At 43.3% G+C, this 19,671-nt stretch overlaps 2 protein-coding genes across 2 annotated transcripts in view; one reads left to right on the plus strand and one right to left on the minus strand.

The window, feature by feature from the left end:
• Positions 1-19,671, minus strand: part of TSPO (translocator protein) — a 357,420-nt gene that overhangs the window by 176,595 nt on the left and 161,154 nt on the right. The window lies entirely within an intron of this gene.
• LOC136361085 (killer cell lectin-like receptor subfamily G member 1) lies at positions 3,751-7,813 on the plus strand. The gene is made up of 6 exons (XM_066318762.1): positions 3,751-3,840; positions 4,315-4,554; positions 5,474-5,572; positions 5,924-6,075; positions 6,513-6,616; positions 7,702-7,813. Exons 2-6 carry the CDS (start codon positions 4,317-4,319, stop codon positions 7,811-7,813), a joined length of 705 nt encoding a protein of 234 aa, XP_066174859.1. The 5' UTR covers positions 3,751-3,840; positions 4,315-4,316.

The following is a 19,671-nucleotide window of genomic DNA, read 5'->3' on the forward strand; positions in this document are numbered from 1 at the left end:
GCAAATTTGTGCCAAGACCCTGCTTATGAATTTGCACAAAGAAAGGCATTTTCCTGCTGTATGATAAGATGTAATTTCATTTACCTTCAATAAAGTGGCCTTATGTATTCTAAGAATGTAAGCATTCTTACTCTGATTTGTTTTCCCCTGGTTAATTTATGTTGGTCTGGAAGTGACTGAATCTAAATTAGAATAAATTTTATAGTGACATGAATGCAATTGTACACGTGAAGTTACTCTAGTTTAACTGCTCTCCCTGCTTTTTAAAGTAGTTTATATAGAAATCTTTTCCACATAGCAGTCTCTGTTTTAGGATAAATGTAGACTCATGCATGAATTTCTCCTTAGTGAACCCACTGAGGGCTTGGTGAAAATTTTTCACAGTTGTTTTGTGGAGAATCATGGCTTTTCAGTTTTTAGTGATAGACTTTATTTGTTTAATTAGAATATTTTGTTCTCATAAAAAATGTTAACTTTTAATTATTATATTTCATTTTCTCAAAGATGACAAGGCCATCTGCATAATTTAATTAGTGTCTGGTGGATTGTTTCTCTGTTCTTCTCAAATGTAGCTTATCTTTCATTGTGCATAAAGGTTTATCTCTTCTACCTGTCTTCTTCAGGTATCTGATCACGTTTTCAGTGAGAGACTGAATTAGATACAATAGATCTCCTAATGATGAGGAAATCTTGTCTTGAGCTGGCAGAGAGTGAGAAAAGTGGTCCAAAAAGTGACAACAGACAGGAGGCAGAGGTACTAAATATTCCTGGTGTGATTTGTCTTCACCTTGCTTGGAATTTTCTGAAACCACATATGAGCAATATGAGCTTTTAAATAGTCTTTGAACTCTAAAATCTTCTTAGTGCTACAGTGGGCTGGTTGCAAAGGATTCTCATTCAGCCACATAGAAGAGAAGTGCTGCAGTACTCTTCCTTTCCTGCCTTCACAGAACTGTATTTTTGGTGAGGGCTCTGGTTTGGTAATGAGAATGTGAGACTGGTTTATGTGCTACCTCCTACAGCTTGTGGTTTTATTTATAGCAGGAGCTGCACCATCAAGAAATAGCAATAATTCACAAGCATCCCACCAACTCTCCAAGACACATTAAAAGGCCACTTTTTTCGCATTAGTTTGATGTTACTCTTATATTTTTGCATGGTTTAACAGGTTCTTCTATGTATAATAAAAGGAGGAGGAGGTGAGCTGGGTTTTTCCTCTTGCCTTGTTTTTAAACAGCACCCACTTCTGCAAGGAGCATTTTACTTCATAGAGTCACAGAGTCATAGAATGCCCTTGCAGTTGGAAGGGATCCACAAGGATCACCAAGTGGAATTGTTCTTCATCCTGATGTTAAACCAAAGATGAATAATGAAGGGATGACAGATTGCCTGTCTTGATTTTTCATTTCATTTTGATCACCTTTTCATGTTCAACAGTTTCAGAAATAAAACAGAATTTTACATCCATCTTCGGCTATTATGTGGAAAATGCTCTCTCTGTTATTTTATGTGCACCAGGTCTGTGTCTCTGTGGTTTATTTAAATGGACCTTGGTTGGGTGACTGTTATGAAGTGGATGTGCTCAACTCCCACATGGCCTTGCAGTACATGGAGGTGAAGGATGAGGCTTGGGTGGGTAAGAAGAGAATATTTTGATGTGGAAAGACTACACCAGAGCTGTTGCCACTTGGAGGAATCTTTCTTAACTTTCTGCCTGAATCATTGCCACAGGAATGAGAGCAATTAAATATTTATGCCTGAGTCTGGTCGTGGTCAGTTGTTACTTTTTTCACTACACCAATAGCATGTCCACAGCTGAGCTGCAGCTCTCAGCTCTTAACCTCAGCCTGTCTTCAAGACAAGTGGATGCTTTCTGCCTGGTTTAAATTAATTTCTTCAGAAAAAAGCATTTCCTGTGAGCTGGTGTTATCTCTTCAAAGTGTGGATTTACTGTGGTTTATCATTTGTGAACAGAAAAAAAAAAAAAAAAAGAAAAAAAAAAAGAGGAGCTAGATACAAGTTGAATTATCTGTGATTGAAGTGTGTTTTTTTAATGTGTATTTTTTTGGAACAAATGTACTCCAGCTCCAAGCTGGAGAAGAGCATTTAGTTTGATGAATTAGGTTTAGTAAGTGTAATTACTTAATCTCTTACACTGAATTATTGATTATATTGATCTTATTGAAGCATTCTATTTTTAAATTTTTTTATGGAATATACAGTCAGCTGCAGCAGCACAGTGAAGAAACCAGGGATGTAGGGGTAGAATTTAGATCCAGCTTGCTGGCAAGGGGGAGAAGTCTGACGTTTCTATCAAAAATCTGCCCACAAGAAGCCACAAACTTGTAAAACAGAGCTAAAGTTCTTTGTTCAGTCAGTGTTCATCCTTTTTGTGATTTCTGCTGTGTACACAATTGATTGTAGGAGGAACCATACTAGCTTGTTTTGCCCCCCGAATCACTACCCAGTCTGGATGAGTTTGAAATATCAAAAGCCACAGAATTATTCTATGAAAATGGGTCAACAGCATCCAGCATCTCACTCCCACAGGACTGTCCCTGAAGTTGGCATGGACCTGCCAGCCCCTTAAACCACATACCACACAAAATGGGGTGAGGGAGAAGGAGGAGGAGGTCTTTGGATGTGGAGGCTGTGGAGGCTGTAAAAAATCACCTTTTAGACCTCGTTATGCAATACAGCACAAGACAAAGCAACCTGTCCAAGCCCAAGGATTCCCTTTCAGTAGTCAAAGGTTTCTTGTAAAGATTTATTTTAAAATGTCAGTTCCTCATGTCAGGCTGACTGTCCTACAGTTCTCTGTCTTCTTGAAGACATTTGCTGCCACCTTTGTTTAGTATCCTGCTTTTTTGGGATGAAGCACTGTTGAGTTCAGAGGAGCTGATCTTTGAAAACCAGTCCCATCCTGAGCCTCTCTTCTCTACAGAACTCTGCCATGGGATTTCTCCTGTGAACACAGACTCTTGAGCAGACCAAATTCTGTTCTCCTAAAGTCCAGACTTGACCATGATTTTGGTTTTGAATTTTCCCCTTCTTTTCAGGGATGTCAGCATCTCATGATTACTGCCAGCCTTTACATCCCTGACCAGTTCTTCTCTGTGTTCTTAAAAATAAATGGAGTATAAGAAAAAAAAGAAGGGAAAGGAAATTAAGAAAAGGGATATAATCTATTTATATGTTTTAAAATCAAACATATATGTTCCTGGTAGCCTATAAAGTAGAAGTAATCACACAAATTTTAATAAAATTATATTTTCAGATTTTTAATTATTCTCAGAATTAACAAATTTAATTATTTGTGAAGTGTCTTGTTCTGAAGGTACTACAGCTTCTGTTTTCTGTGTGAAGTTCTGACCTATCCTTAATCAAACATGAGCAACTTTTTTCTACACGAATCAAAGAGTTGAGTGGAAAGGCTGATACTGTTGGACAGGTCAGTGAAATTGTTGTTGTGGAAAAGGACTGGCAGTACAAACATATGATTTTAGTAACGGATTCTACAGATTGAACCTTCTCAATATATTGTCTTGCTCCATGAATGGGACATTAAAAATACCTCAAACAGAGTTTGGTGCAACTATGGCAGGAACAGGTTGACATGGTTGTCACTACAAGTCTGAAACGGTAGAGCTTTGCTCTGGAGTGGAAGAATTCAAGTTTCCTGTGTGGGTCACCACAATACTTATTTCTCATGTTGCAGTTGCCCTGTTTCAGTTAGATGGTAATGGTTGGTTTATCACCCTGCAGAGTCCCGTATGGAGAATAGGACAGAGGCACCACCCGTTCTACTGTTACACTTCAGCTTCCTCCTGTGGAGTTAAGGTAACCTCACCTCAATTTTCTTGTCCCAATTCTCAAACTCTCATATTTTGCCGTGTTGTTGATATAAATAAATTGGTATAATTAAGGATGTTGTTACAGAACAAATGTGCCTGCATTGCTTTCATTGACAGTGCTTGCAGTGAAAGAGAGAAATGCGATCTGTAAATTATTCCACTAGAATTACCTGTTTGCTATGTGAGGAAATTTAGTTCCTCATCTTCATCATCTTGGTCAAGCCTCAATTGCTTATTTATATGATGTGAAGAATACTAAATGACTTCACTCCCCTGTCAAAGCAAGTCTCCCTGTCTAACAATGATTTATGGAGCACTCATCAGAGCAGCAGCTTAATCACGAAAGATCGACCTTTGTGAGCTGTTGTCATTGCTTAAACCATTTCGTATTCCAAAAAGCTGATGTATGACATCATTCCTTGTATATCACTTTTCTGCTAATAATATGCTCTGTCTTTAGAAATGATTCCAAAGTGCTGTGAGAAAAGCTCAACTGACCCTCAGGGAAATCCAGATCCAGGTCCAGGCTTTGTGGCAGATGGGACTTCTAAACTCCAAGTAAAAGAAAGTAAAAAAAAGCAACACTTGAAAGCATGTGACGGGGATAAAAAGGAGCCCATCTATCTGAATGTGAAACACAGAACTGCCAAGGAACAGAGAAGGCAAAGAGCAGAGGGGAACAGGGACACCAGGAACAAAGGTAAAGTCTGTTAATAATTGAAAAGATACATGCATTAATAAATAAGCAGTCTCACAGATTTCATGTCTGAATTAGGGATTTGCATTTGTATGCTAATTTTTTTCCTTTCTGTCCTGATGTTTGAGATTGCGATGGATGGGCAATTCAAGGTAGGTTAAAATTGGAGACTTGCAGCTCCAACAGAACGATTTAAGAACTTCTGTAGATGCTGTATCAAACCACTCATGATATTTGGACTTCCCTTCAGATGGAAACCTCAGTTGTGACTGATCAAGAAGCCCCTGTAATGGATAAATCTCAAGGGAAGGAGTCTTAAAGGAAAGTGCAATGTACTGATGAATTTTCTTGATTAACATTTGTATCAGTTAGGTGGATTAGCTGATTATATGAGTTGGCTGTATAAATTTTTGTTCATGAGTTAATCAAAAGAGTGTGAATGCCTTTCTAAGTTAACCAGACCAGCATGTGGGCAGTATACATATTGCTCAGCCTGGTACATATTTCTTCCTGGTGCCAGCCAGCATTGCAATGGTGAGCATATCATAAATTCTGCCAGTGACAATCACATTTGTATTGTGATTCTTGTCTGTTTTGAAATGGCGACATTCTGTTAGTTTGCACTTGTATTGTGCTTCCAACACATAGCTGTGGTTGATTCTGCTACATCAGAATCTCATGAAACATCACATGTCTTCAAATAATCAAATTTGTTATTAAATGTTAAATTATCAATGTGTGGAGTATTGAAAAAAACCATGTCAGACACTGTTGGACTCTGACATGAGTGCAGGCTTGAGGTAAACTGACACTGCAATTTGAATTGTATTTTTAGAGCTGGTCCCATTAAGAAAATCTCACCTTTCTCACAAAAGAAATAAATTCAAAAGAATTTACGTTCTTTTGGCTTTTTTCTTGTTAGGTTTTCCTGTTTTATCTACTACCTGCTGGATTATTGCAGTGGTTCTAGGGATCCTCTTCTTGGCATTGCTGGGAATAACAGCGTATTTTATTACCAAAGGTAAATAAATCTCCTTCACTGAAAATACTTCATTTGAATTTAGATCTTTGTCAAGGAGCACAGCAGAGCTCTAAATCTACTTACTGGCCCAAGAAGAACATGGACCTCTTCTCTTTAAAAAAATACTTGCTCTCACACCTATTTCCATCTGGAAAACGGATGCCCTCCACAGATTCCTTCAGAGACTCTGAGTCTTTGCCAGTCTAAGAAGAGCTCCAGGAATGGCTCTTACTGTACTCAATTACTGTAACTGGGGAGAATAATTTTCTGAAAGAATGCACTTGTGAAATGTGTTTGTAAGGAGTTAGGCATGACTATGAATGGGAAGACACATGTATGGTTCTTTTTCAGGCTGTCCATGTCCATGCTGCCCTGAGCAGTGGGTGACCTACAGAGGCAGGTGTTACTCCTTCTCCAAGGAGAAGAACAACTGGAATTCCAGCCAGGAATCCTGCCGGGCACAGGGAGCTCATCTCCTGGTGATCAGCGATACCAGTGAAAGTGTAGGTACCTTTGCAGGGGCAAGGGCAGAATGAAGTGGGAGCAAGTCCCACTGTTATGGCAGTTCCTTCCCTCTGGGAGGAGGGGAGAGTGTAAAAGGCTCCTGGGACCCACCCACCACCTCCCTGTATTAGCAAAGACAAGGCTTTCCCTTAGACAATTTGCAAGAGGGACTTGCTTCTTTCTGCCTGCCTCAGCTGAATTTTGTTTGTCATGAGTTCAGCCCTCAGAACCCACAGCTGGGGAAGCTGCCTGGCACTCTGAAACTCTGTCTCACAAAGCAGATCCCTGTAGGAAGGAAGGTTAGAGGTGTTCACATTCAGAAGTGGCCCCATAATTTCCTCTCTCACACAGTTCTTTTTTCTTTACCTTTCAAAGCCCAGGACTTGACCAGATAACTCTGAGACTACTGATCTCTCTGCCTTTCCATCCCTCCTAGGACTTCTTCCAGGTACTACACACCATATTCCACTGGATTGGTTTGCAGAAGGACACTGATGGGGACTGGACCTGGGAAGATGGCTCAAAACTGAGTAATGAAAAGTGAGTGTGGTGTTTCCTTTGTACTTATAGATAAAAGGCTTGAGATCCTTCCCCCCTCTGACATGAAAGGTCTCATGGTATTCGACAAAAGTCAATGAACAATGAACACAGCTGCTAAGGGATGTTCAGAGTGGCCTGGCAGCTAAGGGCTTCCTCCTGCCCAGCTGCCAGAGCCCAGCATAGTGCACTTAGACCTGAGAGTCTCTATCCCAGGCTAATGGACACAGCTGCTACATCCCTGTCTGTAGGTCCCACCTGTTTTGTGTCCCAGAGACACAAACATGGATACAGGCACACGTGCAAGCAAAGGACTGTGACACAGTGATTGTGCCTGCAATCATCAGCTGCTCCCAGAGGCTCAGACCCATCCCTTGCTTTACCTCATCCCCTCTCTTTTCTCCTCGTCCACTAAAAGTTCCTCAGTAAGTTTTGCACAGGCACACAGGCCCACCTTGAATGTACTCAAATCCTTCTGCTCCACTTTCACCCCACCTTTCTTGTCTGTTACAAAACCCATGGTGCCCCTGTCCAAAGCTGTGCCTGGAGTTTTTGATGACCCATCAATCAGTAGCTGAAGACTTTTGGTCTTTGCAATTTTGTTTGTTATTTCTTGAATGTTTATGTCTGTGTATTTCTATTTCATCATTTTGTCCTCACTATGCTCTTTTGCACTGAATGAATTCTTGATTGGATAACCTTGATGAAGCAGAGGCTTCCACTGTTCACATACCCATGGCAGAGGATTTTAATTGGATACTTTAACTGGGATACTTTATATTTTCTGTCCCAAATGCTTTTAGTAGAACAGCAAAAAATCCCTTGTGGAACAGAATATTTTACTCTTCAGTGATGGGAAATAGAGATCCCAGTGTGAGGCTGGCAAACTGCAAGTCTCACATTGAGCTCCTGATATCACAAGTCCCACTGCCAAACCTCCTGTGTCCGGGATGGATCCTTCCTGACATCAGCTCATGAAGTCTAACTGCAGCAGGTCTCTTCCCTCCAGAGCAGTGAGATGTCCTTCCCCCTGCCTAAGTGGGGTTCTACTCCAATGTCACCCTGCTTGTGTGCTCTGTCTCCCACAGGGTCAAGTCCAACGCCCCTGTACAGAGCTGTGCTGGTCTGTATAGTGGCGCCATCCATGCTTCCAGCTGTGAAATCTCTGCCGCATGGATCTGTGAGAAATCTGCTCAGTGACCTCTGTGGATCTTGTGTTAGGAGGTATTCTTTGGAGAGCTGTGCTAAGGCCTGATTCCTGTGAAGTTTCTCTGAGAGGAGCTGTGCTCTTTGCTCCTGTGCCACCTGCCGCACTGCGAGGAATGAAAGCAGCTGCCACAGGAGGTCTGAGCGCTGCTCCTGGCTCCATTCAGGATCATTCTGGTGATGTTCACATTCATAGCCCTCACCTAGTGACAGACAGTCTTCAAAGTGGTAGAAAAGGGGAGGGGAGAGATTCCTCTGGTCTCTCAGTTATTTTCAGAGGTACTTGAGCACTCTCACTGCTGTTTTGAAATCCTAGGGAGAGGTGAACTTGTAATCTGTGAGCCCATGCAAGCTCTGAGTTTATTTCCCTCTTTTGTGACACGGGTGACATGCACCAAAGCTGAAAGCTAGCCTGAAGTTTGAAGTTGGCCTGTTTTTGCAAGTGATCAGAAGATGTCCACAGTACCTTTCTAACATAAATTCTTGCATGGCTTATGTTTGTACCTGAAGAAAACTGGAGCACGGCTTCTAGTGTTACATTGCTGTGTAAATAGCTGTGAAGGAGTGAACCCGCTACCCTGCTGAGCTGAAAATAAACGTGAATTGCTTCTAACAATTTCTTCAGTAGTCACTTTTTCTGTTTTTCTCCCCAGTATTATTGCTTAGTGCATTAGTTGATTTATAAAAAGGTAACAAGGAAGCTGATGGCAGGAACAGTCAGGAGAGCAGGGGCTGAAATACTTTGCAATAACGTTGCAGTAGAAGAAGTACAGCCGCAGCCACTGAACAGCTCCCTACCCCAAGGGACTAAGGACTGACAAATTTACTTTTTTCTGTAGCCAAATGAGTGCGGCCCTTCACCTTCCAGTCCCTTTGTCCTAAGGCCCACCTTGGCTGTGGTTCAAGTACCCCGCACCACCCCCTGCTCAGAGTTTCCCCTAGAACAGCTCCTTCCCTAAAGAAGTCCTGCCAGACTCCTCTCCAGCACTTCTTCCCATGGGATTCAACGGGCAGATAAATATAGTTCCAATTTTTGTGACAAGTAGGCCACAATCACACAATGTCCTGTGCTGTGCTGCAACACCTTGACTACATGACAGGACAAGTGATTACTTTTTAGGGACAATCTAGTGGTATTTTATGACAGTATTTCTTAAAATACCAATGATTATGTTGTTAGGTTCATTGCCCTAAGCAGTCACAAAACAAGTTATTAGAATTTATGGAAGAAGTATGTTTGTTACAGAAATAAAGCTGGTTTTTACCAATAAAATTGAGACGCTAGTGAAACGCTCATAAGGTTTGAGGTGAAAAAACAGTTGTTGCCTAAACAATATTTCTGAAAATCCCATCTTTAGCACCCCTCTGGTATTAAAAAAAAGTAAGGTTAATTAAATTTATGCTACAGTAGCATATTATTTTCCTGCATCCTTCATAGGTATCTTAAAGAATGTTTAATTCTCATTATACCTTAGTTATTTTAAAATTGTTACCCGTTCAGAAGCAATTTGAAAAGTTTGTGTTCATTAGTTTTCTATAAGAGTTATTCACTTTGAATTACAAAACACAACACAGCACGTGAGGAAAAACAGGAGAGGTGCTCCAAATACTTTAGTAAATTCTGTTGTCTTCTGTATTTCTTCCTAGCAGAATGTAAAGCAAACCAGGTAGGATCCTTGGCTTTTAAATTCCTCTCACCTGAGGTGTTGTTTCAGCCTCTAAGGAGCACGCTCCTGTTTAACATATGTGATAGCTCCTCATGAATATACAAGTCTTTTCTCTGCACATGGAATTTTTGTCCTGTTCTCCCTATAGAGTCTGAGGCATGAAAGAAATAGGATTGTGTTGTATTATATTAATAGTTATCAATCAACTATTAGATTTATAAACTATACTGACAGCACTGGAAAGGTGGGAAATTATTTGGGCTATGGAATGAAACCAGTGTGTATACATTTTAAGGAAAAAATAAATATTATAGCGCAGCTTTCTTTTAAAGGCACTGTACACTGCTGAGCTGCTCATCAGAAAAGCAGAGGGAGAATATTAAATACATCTACCTTGCTTTTTGTCTTGGTGAAAACCCTGTTAGCTTTCTGCTCTATGCTGCCTTCAGGGTGTTAAGTGACTAAACTTTTTATTATGGTATTTTATACAATTTGAGAGCAGTTCTGCTGTGTACACAGTGTCAGGAAAAAAAATTGGGGAAAAAACAAGTTTAGATAATCAACATTTTTTAAAGAATTTGTGTCTCTAGTCTATTTTGTTTAGTAATGTTAATCACAGAGGAAGAAGGGAATTTTTCACTGTGATCTGACTTCTTTTGTATTGCCACCATTTTGGGTATTAGAGAGGTGAAATATCCATTAATTCCACTATTGTGGTTTGGGGTGGAACTTTCAGCAGATTTTCAGCTGAGAATTTCTAAGAATAGGTACTTTTTATGCAGCTAGTTTGAATAGCAGAAGAAAATATAATGTGTGTAAAAAGCCCTGTCTTATCAACTTCCTACAGGAGCAGATGCTGCCAGATCTGGCAGTTCTTAGCACTCGGAAGCTTTAAAATATGCTTTGCAATAGCAATTATCCCGCAGCAAGTAATATGTTTGAAATAAACTTCTCATTAAATGTAATGTTTCTGCAGACATGCATTTTGATATTTTCAATTAGTTTAAATTGCTTTTTAATTTTTCTTTCATTACTTCTGGACCAGAGTCTTGTCAGTTGACCTCAAATAAAGCATGTAGTGAGTCAGACCTTCTAATTAATTTTGTTGTTTGCTCTTTCTTTCAAATTCCCAAGTATTTTAATCAAATGCATTTGATTAGTGTTACATTCTCCAGAAAAAAAATTGCTTAAAGGAAACCTGATTTTATCATATTATTTGTTTTGAAGCCAGTCAAGGAGAGAGATTTTAAGCCGATGTTTACAGACTAGGCAAGACGTTACTGTGCAACTCTACCAATCTCAGTGGCAGGAATGTAGCCTAAAGCAGAATCTCATCTCAGATTTTAGATGCAGAGCAGGCTCTGATAAAATCCAAACTGAAGCTTTTCAGTAATGCCAGTGAAAGCAGAAACAAGGAGCTAATTTTTTTTTTCTAATTCTTAGTAAGTTCTTAAGGGTCCTTTGATGCTCTTTCCTAACCTTTAAAGGCTCTCAGTATTTCTTGCTCCAGAGAAGTATATTAGTTACTTTGTCATTGTTATCCAGCTGGAAGGATATGGTTATTCTGTTTTATTCTTTTCACTGTAAATACTTTCAGAATATTGACAGGATTGACAAGTTTTTGTCTAAATTTCATAGCAGTGAATCCTACTTAATGTTGTGGTCCTTGATCCTGCATGAACTTTATTGAATCTGTCCTGACTGATGACTTTTTAATCTCTGTCCACACTTTGGAGATTCACAGCTCCTACACCCCACCAGGCAGACAAACGAGTATCTTATGTAAGCAGTGGTTATTTGAGTTTTTTCACCAAGACATGACTTCTTAATAGAAAAAGCTTATGAGTTGTTGAAAGTGGAAACCCAGAATATCTGGGGGTTTTCTGTCTCACACTAGGTTAGACTAGTTCAACCCATCTCTTTTTATATACTTTTTAGGAGGCAGTACAAAACTGCACAGAAAACACACTATCCCCAAATTGTAGCCACCTCTATATATTTTTTCTCTGTCCTTTCTTTGTAAGTTATTCTTTCATTTTTACTGCTTTCAAAACTGCCACATTATGCATGGCTTACATCTTTCATTTTTTCCAATCAAAACCATGCCATTTGGAAATAATACAATATGCAAACTATGCTTATGAGCAAGATATCTTCAGTATTTCTACAAGCATTGATCCAGCAGACAGTATCCCCTCTCTCTGGCTTCAGAGTCCTGATGTTTTAATGTTTTTTCTACACTGTAGGTAGTTGATCTGTAATTGTTTTCTGCAGCTCAAAGAACAGCTGCCTTTCTATAAGCAGGATGATCATTTTAGTATCAATCTCTGTAGATCGTTTTGAGATCCTTTGGAAATGGAAGTTAGGCTTCTCATGTGATGCAGCTCGCCCAGAATTATTAGTCAGACAAAATGAGACCTGAATCTGGTAATCCTCAGGAAAACAAGGAAAGCACAAACAGCAGTTGGGAGAAAGCTCAGCCAAGGCTCTGAACTACTTCCTTTTTGTTCCAAATAATTCAGGTACAGATCAGAAGAAACACAGAGGAACTCCTAACAACCTTACATCACTGTAACATATTAGTGACACCAGAAATGACCATTCATTAACATGTGGAGAAACCTAAAGCAGCCTTGCCTAACCTGAAAATATAGAAATGGGTGGCTTTCTGGCCACTTCCATTAGGCAATAAAACAATTGTTGCTGAGGGCAAGAACCCTATCACACAAAAGGCTAAACTTGAGTTGGAACTGGTACATGTATAAGCTGTGCCACCAGATTCTCTTGGACAGTTTTACCAGGTGGAGTAAGGGCACTTGTTATGGCCAAAGCAGTCTTGACTTGGACAATTTAATTTAATTTATCATCAACTAGAGCAAATTTTTGTTACTGACTTGGCCTCTGAGAAAAAAAGAAAAGCTAAACTATTAAACAAATATTTAGATAAACACCTTTTTTTTCCCTCTTCCTCCCAATTTAATTTCAGTCTAACAAACTCCCACCCTTCTTGGTCCCAACTTACCTTGTTTTTGCCATGCTTTAAACTCAATCCCTCCCATTCCCTTCAAGGATGTGGTGGGCAGTGCAGGAGGTTGAGGTTGGAATGCAGTGGTTTCTCTCTGCCAATCCATGCATTTGGCTCATTTTCATCTGTTCTGATATGGGTTTTCCACAAACCACAGTCCCTCAGGCGTGTCCCTGCTCTGGGTGTTGCTATTTATTAAATGTGTTTGAGCAGGGGTGTCATATTCTCTGTTGGGGATCTTCTGATTGGCTGTGTCAGGCTGAGGTTTCTGGAGCATCCTGGGCTGTTCACATCCATATCAAAGTTGGCTGGAAGTACCTGTGAGGCAACTCCTGCACATGGCAGCCTGGCAGCCTTGCTACAGAAACCCTGCTCAATACAGAGTTGCTGCCCCTGATACCCCTCAGACTCAAATGGAGTTTTCAGTTGGATTATTTGTGTGTGTGTGTGTTTGTGTTTCACAGCTAGAAATTTCCAGCCACTCACTAAATCATCTCCCTTAGCAAGCAAAGCTTAGATTTTAAGTCACTGAGTGGTGTTCTTTTCTTGTTGCTACCTCACTCAGAATTGCCCAGCACAAGTTACTTTCCCTTTTGGAATTGTTTCCTTATTATCTTGCTCAAGCATATGCTGCTAGACCAGGTGGCATGTTCAGATCCTTCCTGGGGAGCAGGCTCTGACCAAGAATTCTTTGCAGAAGTGATTTTTGTAATATTGTAGTTTGGACAACCCAACACCAACTGCAGAAAGCAGAGAACATGTCCAAGCTATGGGAGCAACTGGCCTACAACATCTGAATCATGAGAAGTGTGAGTGCACCATGTTAAATTACAGTTCCTTCTACATGGGATACCCTACTTGTGTATGTTTTCTTCTTTCTGGAAAAAAAATAAGAATATTACAATAAAAGAAGATGCTAAAATATGAACATGCCTTAGCAGTTTTGTGATTTTCCAAGAGCTTAGAAATTGGCCCAAATACTCACTTCCTTCTGCCTTCTGGCACAGTCAAAATTTGCAAAGTTTATGAAACGTGTTCATAGTAAAATAGGAGGCCAGATACTAAATACTTTTAGGTTGCCAAAAATTCAACAAAATTCAAATGACAAGAAGAAAGTCCACCTCTTTTTCCCTCAAGTCTGTCCTGTGATTACTATTTTGCTCCAGAGAAAGAAGGCACAGATAAATGTATCAATGAGCTTTGCAGAGAGCTGTTGCTCAAAGACAATTCAGCACTGTTTCCTTGGCAGTATGTCAAGAGGAGGAACTACCTTATTGTTGCTGGTTCTGGCAAAGTAATCAGAGCTTTTCCAGTCCACAAATGGCAGAACATCAAAATGTTACAACGCTGTGTTCCTAGAGCTAATGAGGGTGTTCTTTCATTAATGAAAGATCTATGAATGTGCAGAGTCCACATTTCAAACTGTGCTGTGTAAAGAGCAGAAGCTTGTTATTAGAAGTTCTAGAGATCAGGGAGACAAGGCTTTTTTTAAAACTCTTGTTTCATTGTCTGGCCTTGAGGCAAGCCAGGCTACATGTCTGCACCTCCATTTCCCCAGCAGCAGGCTGGAGACAATAAGAGCTACACCATGGGGTCACTGAGTGACCAAATAGATCATTTCTGAAAGAACTCAGACTAGCATACAGAACTTAGTGTGAAATAATAACATGCAAACTAATGAAATATGATCAGACCTGTCACCACTTATTTTCTCTTGTATGCTCCTTGGAAAAAATGCACTGAGTGCGATCTAAAATACTCCAGTGTTACATGTGAACATCCACTGGAAGGTGGAGCAATATTTATTGCAGATTCTAATCTGCATTACCACCTCCTCCATTATTATTATATACATTTTTACATAGTGGATTGCAGCTTTGCTCCTGCCTTTTCTTGGCTCTCATTCTAAAAGGCTTTTAGGTTTTACCCATTGTTTTCCACAGTTTTTTTCCTAAATACTTTATTTGACTGCCAGCATACCTGCATAATGATACCACTCCTTCAATTATATGCTGATTTTGCTCTTGGGCTCAGAACATCTCTAAAGAAAAAGAAGGGTCATCCCTGTGTGAGCTGTTCCCTCCCTTGCCCTGCCACGAGTTTTCTATGTGATACCAGGCAAAAGCACTTAGGATGTCCTGTACCTGCGGCCTGAATACCTGTTGGAGCAACCACCCACCTGATCTGGAGGAGTTTTTCTGTAGTACCTTTGGCATTAGTTTAAGCCCTTTTCACACCTGCCTTGGAAATCAATGTTGCTTCAGTGCTGGGCCTCCCACGCAATTCTGCCAGGTTCATCTATATCCTGCAGTCTCCTCACCCATCTGTCCTCACTCCCCTCCCACACCTTGTTCCACCATGCTACTACCTCCATCTGCACTCCACAAACTGAAAATACTTTGCCTCCCTCTTTTCATCGCAACAAAATCCAGTCCTAGTCAGAAGGGTCTTGCTTTTTCAGGCTCTAATTTCCACCTTCAGTTGCACAGTGTAGAGAAAGAGGGAGATTTCAAGGTTCTTCACCTCTGAAATATGGCTGTGTGTAGTGGACTTCCTTCTTTCATAGGGTTTCCTATGACACAGTGATTTCTTGGCATCCTTTGCACTCCACGGATGAGAGGCACTTTAGTGGTTGTAGATTTCTCAGAGGGCTGCAGCTTCTTTTTTCCCTCCTTTTACTCTTGCAAGTTTTCTGTAACCACCTGAAGCCCATGATTGTGTATTACTCCATGCATTTTTTCCCCCCTGTGTTTCACCATCCGTTTCCAATCTGGGTGGGAGGTGTGGCAGAAAAGGTGGATGTGTTTGTGTTCCAGGTGTGTTTGGGATGAGCATGGTGTAATGTACAGAAAATAAGGCACAGCAAGTAGCCACACTTCTGGGTGCGTGGCCACGGTGGTGTGTTCACAGGTGCGTATTCACTGTGGGAATGATGTGGGATGTGAGGCATTTTCAGCCCTGCTCACTGGCTGCAAAATGTCTTTGAACCCCAGGTCATGGAGACAGGGAATGGCTGCTGCATGAGAGAACAACTCAGCCTTCTGTCATCCCTGAGAGAGAAGGTAAGGAAAGGTTTACCACCAAAGGGGAAGGAAAGCTTTCTGTTCCTGCCAATCTTGCTGGGGAAAGGGCAGGTGCCACTGGAGGAATAGCAGGATACCCCAGGACACAAGAGGCAAAGAAAAGGTAAAGGGTTTACTCCAAGGAAGAGAACTCTCTCTGTACAAGTGTATACAGCGTGAACTCTTGATCTCCCTGACACATTAGGAAACACTCTCAAGTTCTGCAGGTAGCTGCCACCCTCTTGTCACCACCCCCTGTGCTCCATCAGTCCCTTGGGAACAGCATCCATAATGCTGAACACCAGCAGAAGTGATCATATTTGGGAAAGCAAAGCCAGATTTTCAGCAGGAAGGAAACAGTCTGCAGATTTGGTGGCAGCTGTGACACTTGCCACATGTGCTGAGAGCACTGAATGGGAATGCTTTTGCCCTAGTAAACAGCAGAGAGTTATATCCTCTGCAAACAGCAGGGATTTATTAATGTAGGGATTTACATTTGCTGACCTAAAGGTCTGCTGCTACACGGAAAATTGTAAAAGGGTCAAGCAGCAAGCTAGCAAAGCCAAGGTTTTATCAACCTGAAAAGGTTATATCCATTGGCTCAAGGATGGTGGGGCACAAGCACTGCTACCTCCTGAAAGCTCTCTGCATTTCTGAATGGTGTGTGGACTCCGCAGGAGGCAGCTCCAGTGATAAAGAGAAGGTTGTCACAAAAAGCCAGTACAGGGTCCTGAGCTCTGACAAAGACTCCTCCTGGATACGAGGGGAATAAAGACTGGTCAGGAAACGAATCAGATCAGTTTTTCCTTCAGCTAATAATTCAGCACATTCAACCTTAATGCAGTTCTAGCTATGTCCTCACTTGAAAGATAGGACCTTTATGTTCTCCCCCTGCTTCCATGCATCACTGTTTTTAGCATTACCTAACAATCTTTTAATTCCCAAAGACCAATACAACATACAGATGGCATTGGCCAGAGTGCAACATCAGGGAGAATCAGTCCCTTCCTTTACAGAAAGGTGCTGCAAGATCCAGCTTTTTCAGTAGAATACTAACTAATTGCTGTAAGATATCTATATTCAGGCCTGAGGTGTGCTTTGGGATGCCTGCAGGCTTTCAGGAACACAAACAGCTCCTAAAGACTGGCAACACATGCCAGGGCAGCTGTGCTCTGCTTGGGTCAGTCCTGCAAGTGCCATGCCAGTAATAAGCTCTGCAGTCACTTTCTGTGCCTCACCCTGGGGAAGCATTTATCTGAGACTGAATGACAACAATGAGCTGGACTTTCTCCCTCTGGTAGTCCTATTTCTGTTTTAATCAGTGTTTCTTTAATCTCAGATATGACTGTTTTATGGAAGTGAAAACATCAGTGTTTAGCATGATTTGAGACTTTTTATATTAGTCCATATATGTCCTTCACAGTGAGGTTGTAAGGCCCCAAGATAAATGATCCCTTAACTCGGGTAGTCTCTGCTCCAGGAAAATACTTTCTTCAAAGGAAAGCATCAGGATGACTGGTGAAAGGATCCCAGGTGCAGTAATAGTGACCAAGGCAGAGTATTAATTATTTAACCTCTTTAAACCACCTGAGCTCACCATTTCCCCCAGGCCTTGCTTTAATACCATTTCTATAACCCACAGAACAAAGGCTATAAATAAAACAGCCTTGGAGCACAAGCTAATATTCCACATTTGGACCAGGTAAATTACATTCAGCAATGTACTGGCCTGCACATTTTGTGTTAGTGCCTCTCAGCAACGGCACTGATACAAACATACAAAGCAGCATGGCAGGTACAAACATCCCTGTGGCACCATTTTCCAAGGAAAGGGGTGAGAGGGGGAGTGGGAGATGACTACTTAGCTATACTTTATACCGCTTTTCTACTTGAGCCAGCAGACAATACCACAACTCATACAGAAAAATCTTCACTGTATTTGAAACTGCAATTCAAATAATTTCAGCTAATAGTGTATGCTTTTAGCTGCATCTATGCCCGTGTAGTCACAGCAGCCTTCTGCCATACAAGGGCAGCTTGTTTCAGTCAAAGTGGTGGATACAAGCAAAGAAATTGCTGTTATGGGCAGGCTCCAATGCAGGATTAATTACTGCCTCTCCCTCAGTAGCAGCAACAGAAGCTCTTACAGTGGTTCTCCTCTGTATGCAGTGGGAAGAGAAGGTCCTATTAAGCATAGGAAGCTTTATTCCTGTGAATTTCTTTATTACTGTTGTAATTCTTGACTTTATCACTCCAAGGAACTCCCTCGCTCAGTGCTCAGGCCTGGAGCCAATGGTCCCTCTGGAGCATCACCATGGCCCATTCCTGCCCCCTCAGCCAGAGGGACCCACACAAACCACAGGTGACATGGAAGGAGGGAGAGAGGGGCAGAAAATGGCACGTCTATCACTGCCTCTCCAGATGACAGCATGTATCCCTTTCCTCTTCACGCACTGCCAGAGCCTGGCTTGGAGTCATGGTGCTGAACAAATGGCACTCGCTGGTTTTGCCAGCTCCCAGCAGGATTCCTTCCCCCTCAACACACAAATATCCACAAGGAAAAGCCTGTCACTACTGCAGGCTTCCTTTACAAAGACTCAGATTTCCTTATCTTTGCTCTCCTACCTTTAGAAGGCCTCGTGGCATGGCGGGCTCCCTGGGCCTCTCCCACTTCTGCCCATGGCGAGTTCCACCTCAGCCTCGGCTGTGGTGACACAGGAAGGATAAGGGGCTCCTTGAGGGACGTGGCTGGCACAGCACATGGGACCTGTCCTACTGCACCCACCAGAGGCAGTGAGGCACAGCTAGATCTGGTGATAAGCCCTATCCATAGGTGAAAGGACAGTAATCCCTATGGCAGGCCAGGGCCTGGCAAAGGCAGAGCTGAGGGCAGGGGCTCATGGCTGCTCAGGGCTGAGGGCAGAGCCTTGGTGGGCTCATGGCTGTGCAGGGCTGAGGGCAGGGGCTCATGGCTGCTCAGGGCTGAGGGCAGAGCCTCGGCGGGCTCATGGCTGTGCAGGGCTGAGGGCAGGGGCTCATGGCTGTGCAGGGCTGAGGGCAGGGCCTCGGTGGGCTCATGGCTGTGCAGGGCTGAGGGCAGGGGCTCATGGCTGCTCAGGGCTGAGGGCAGGGCCTCGGTGGGCTCATGGCTGTGCAGGGCTGAGGGCAGGGGCTCATGGCTGCTCAGGGCTGAGGGCAGGGCCTCGGCGGGCTCATGGCTGCTCAGGGCTGAGGGCAGGGCCTCGGCGGGCTCATGGCTGTGCAGGGCTGAGGGCAGGGCCTCGGTGGGCTCATGGCTGTGCAGGGCTGAGGGCAGGGGCTCATGGCTGTGCAGGGCTGAGGGCAGAGCCTCGGCGGGCTCATGGCTGTGCAGGGCTGAGGGCAGGGCCTCGGTGGGCTCATGGCTGTGCAGGGCTGAGGGCAGGGGCTCATGGCTGCTCAGGGCTGAGGGCAGGGGCTCATGGCTGTGCAGGGCTGAGGGCAGGGCCTCAGCGGGCTCATGGCTGTGCAGGGCTGAGGGCAGGGCCTCGGCGGGCTCATGGCTGTGCAGGGCTGAGGGCAGGGGCTCATGGCTGCTCAGGGCTGAGGGCAGGGGCTCATGGCTGTGCAGGGCTGAGGGCAGGGCCTCAGCGGGCTCATGGCTGTGCAGGGCTGAGGGCAGGGCCTCGGCGGGCTCATGGCTGTGCAGGGCTGAGGGCAGAGCCTCGGCGGGCTCATGGCTGTGCAGGGCTGAGGGCAGGGGCTCATGGCTGCTCAGGGCTGAGGGCAGAGCCTCGGCGGGCTCATGGCTGTGCAGGGCTGAGGGCAGGGGCTCATGGCTGTGCAGGGCTGAGGGCAGGGCCTCGGTGGGCTCATGGCTGTGCAGGGCTGAGGGCAGGGGCTCATGGCTGCTCAGGGCTGAGGGCAGGGCCTCGGTGGGCTCATGGCTGTGCAGGGCTGAGGGCAGGGGCTCATGGCTGCTCAGGGCTGAGGGCAGGGCCTCGGCGGGCTCATGGCTGCTCAGGGCTGAGGGCAGGGCCTCGGCGGGCTCATGGCTGTGCAGGGCTGAGGGCAGGGCCTCGGTGGGCTCATGGCTGTGCAGGGCTGAGGGCAGGGGCT

Source organism: Sylvia atricapilla, chromosome 5, assembly GCF_009819655.1.
Source record: "Sylvia atricapilla isolate bSylAtr1 chromosome 5, bSylAtr1.pri, whole genome shotgun sequence".
Classification (NCBI taxonomy): Eukaryota; Metazoa; Chordata; class Aves; order Passeriformes; family Sylviidae; genus Sylvia; species Sylvia atricapilla.

Bases quoted from the DNA above. Each gene is read 5' to 3' on its own strand.
- LOC136361085 (XM_066318762.1), top strand. From the start codon at position 4,317: ATGATTCCAAAGTGCTGTGAGAAAAGCTCAACTGACCCTCAGGGAAAT. The intron at 5,573-5,923 runs GTAAATAAATCT...GTTCTTTTTCAG, and splicing joins AGCGTATTTTATTACCAAAG to GCTGTCCATGTCCATGCTGC. The intron at 6,076-6,512 runs GTAGGTACCTTT...CATCCCTCCTAG, and splicing joins TCAGCGATACCAGTGAAAGT to GACTTCTTCCAGGTACTACA.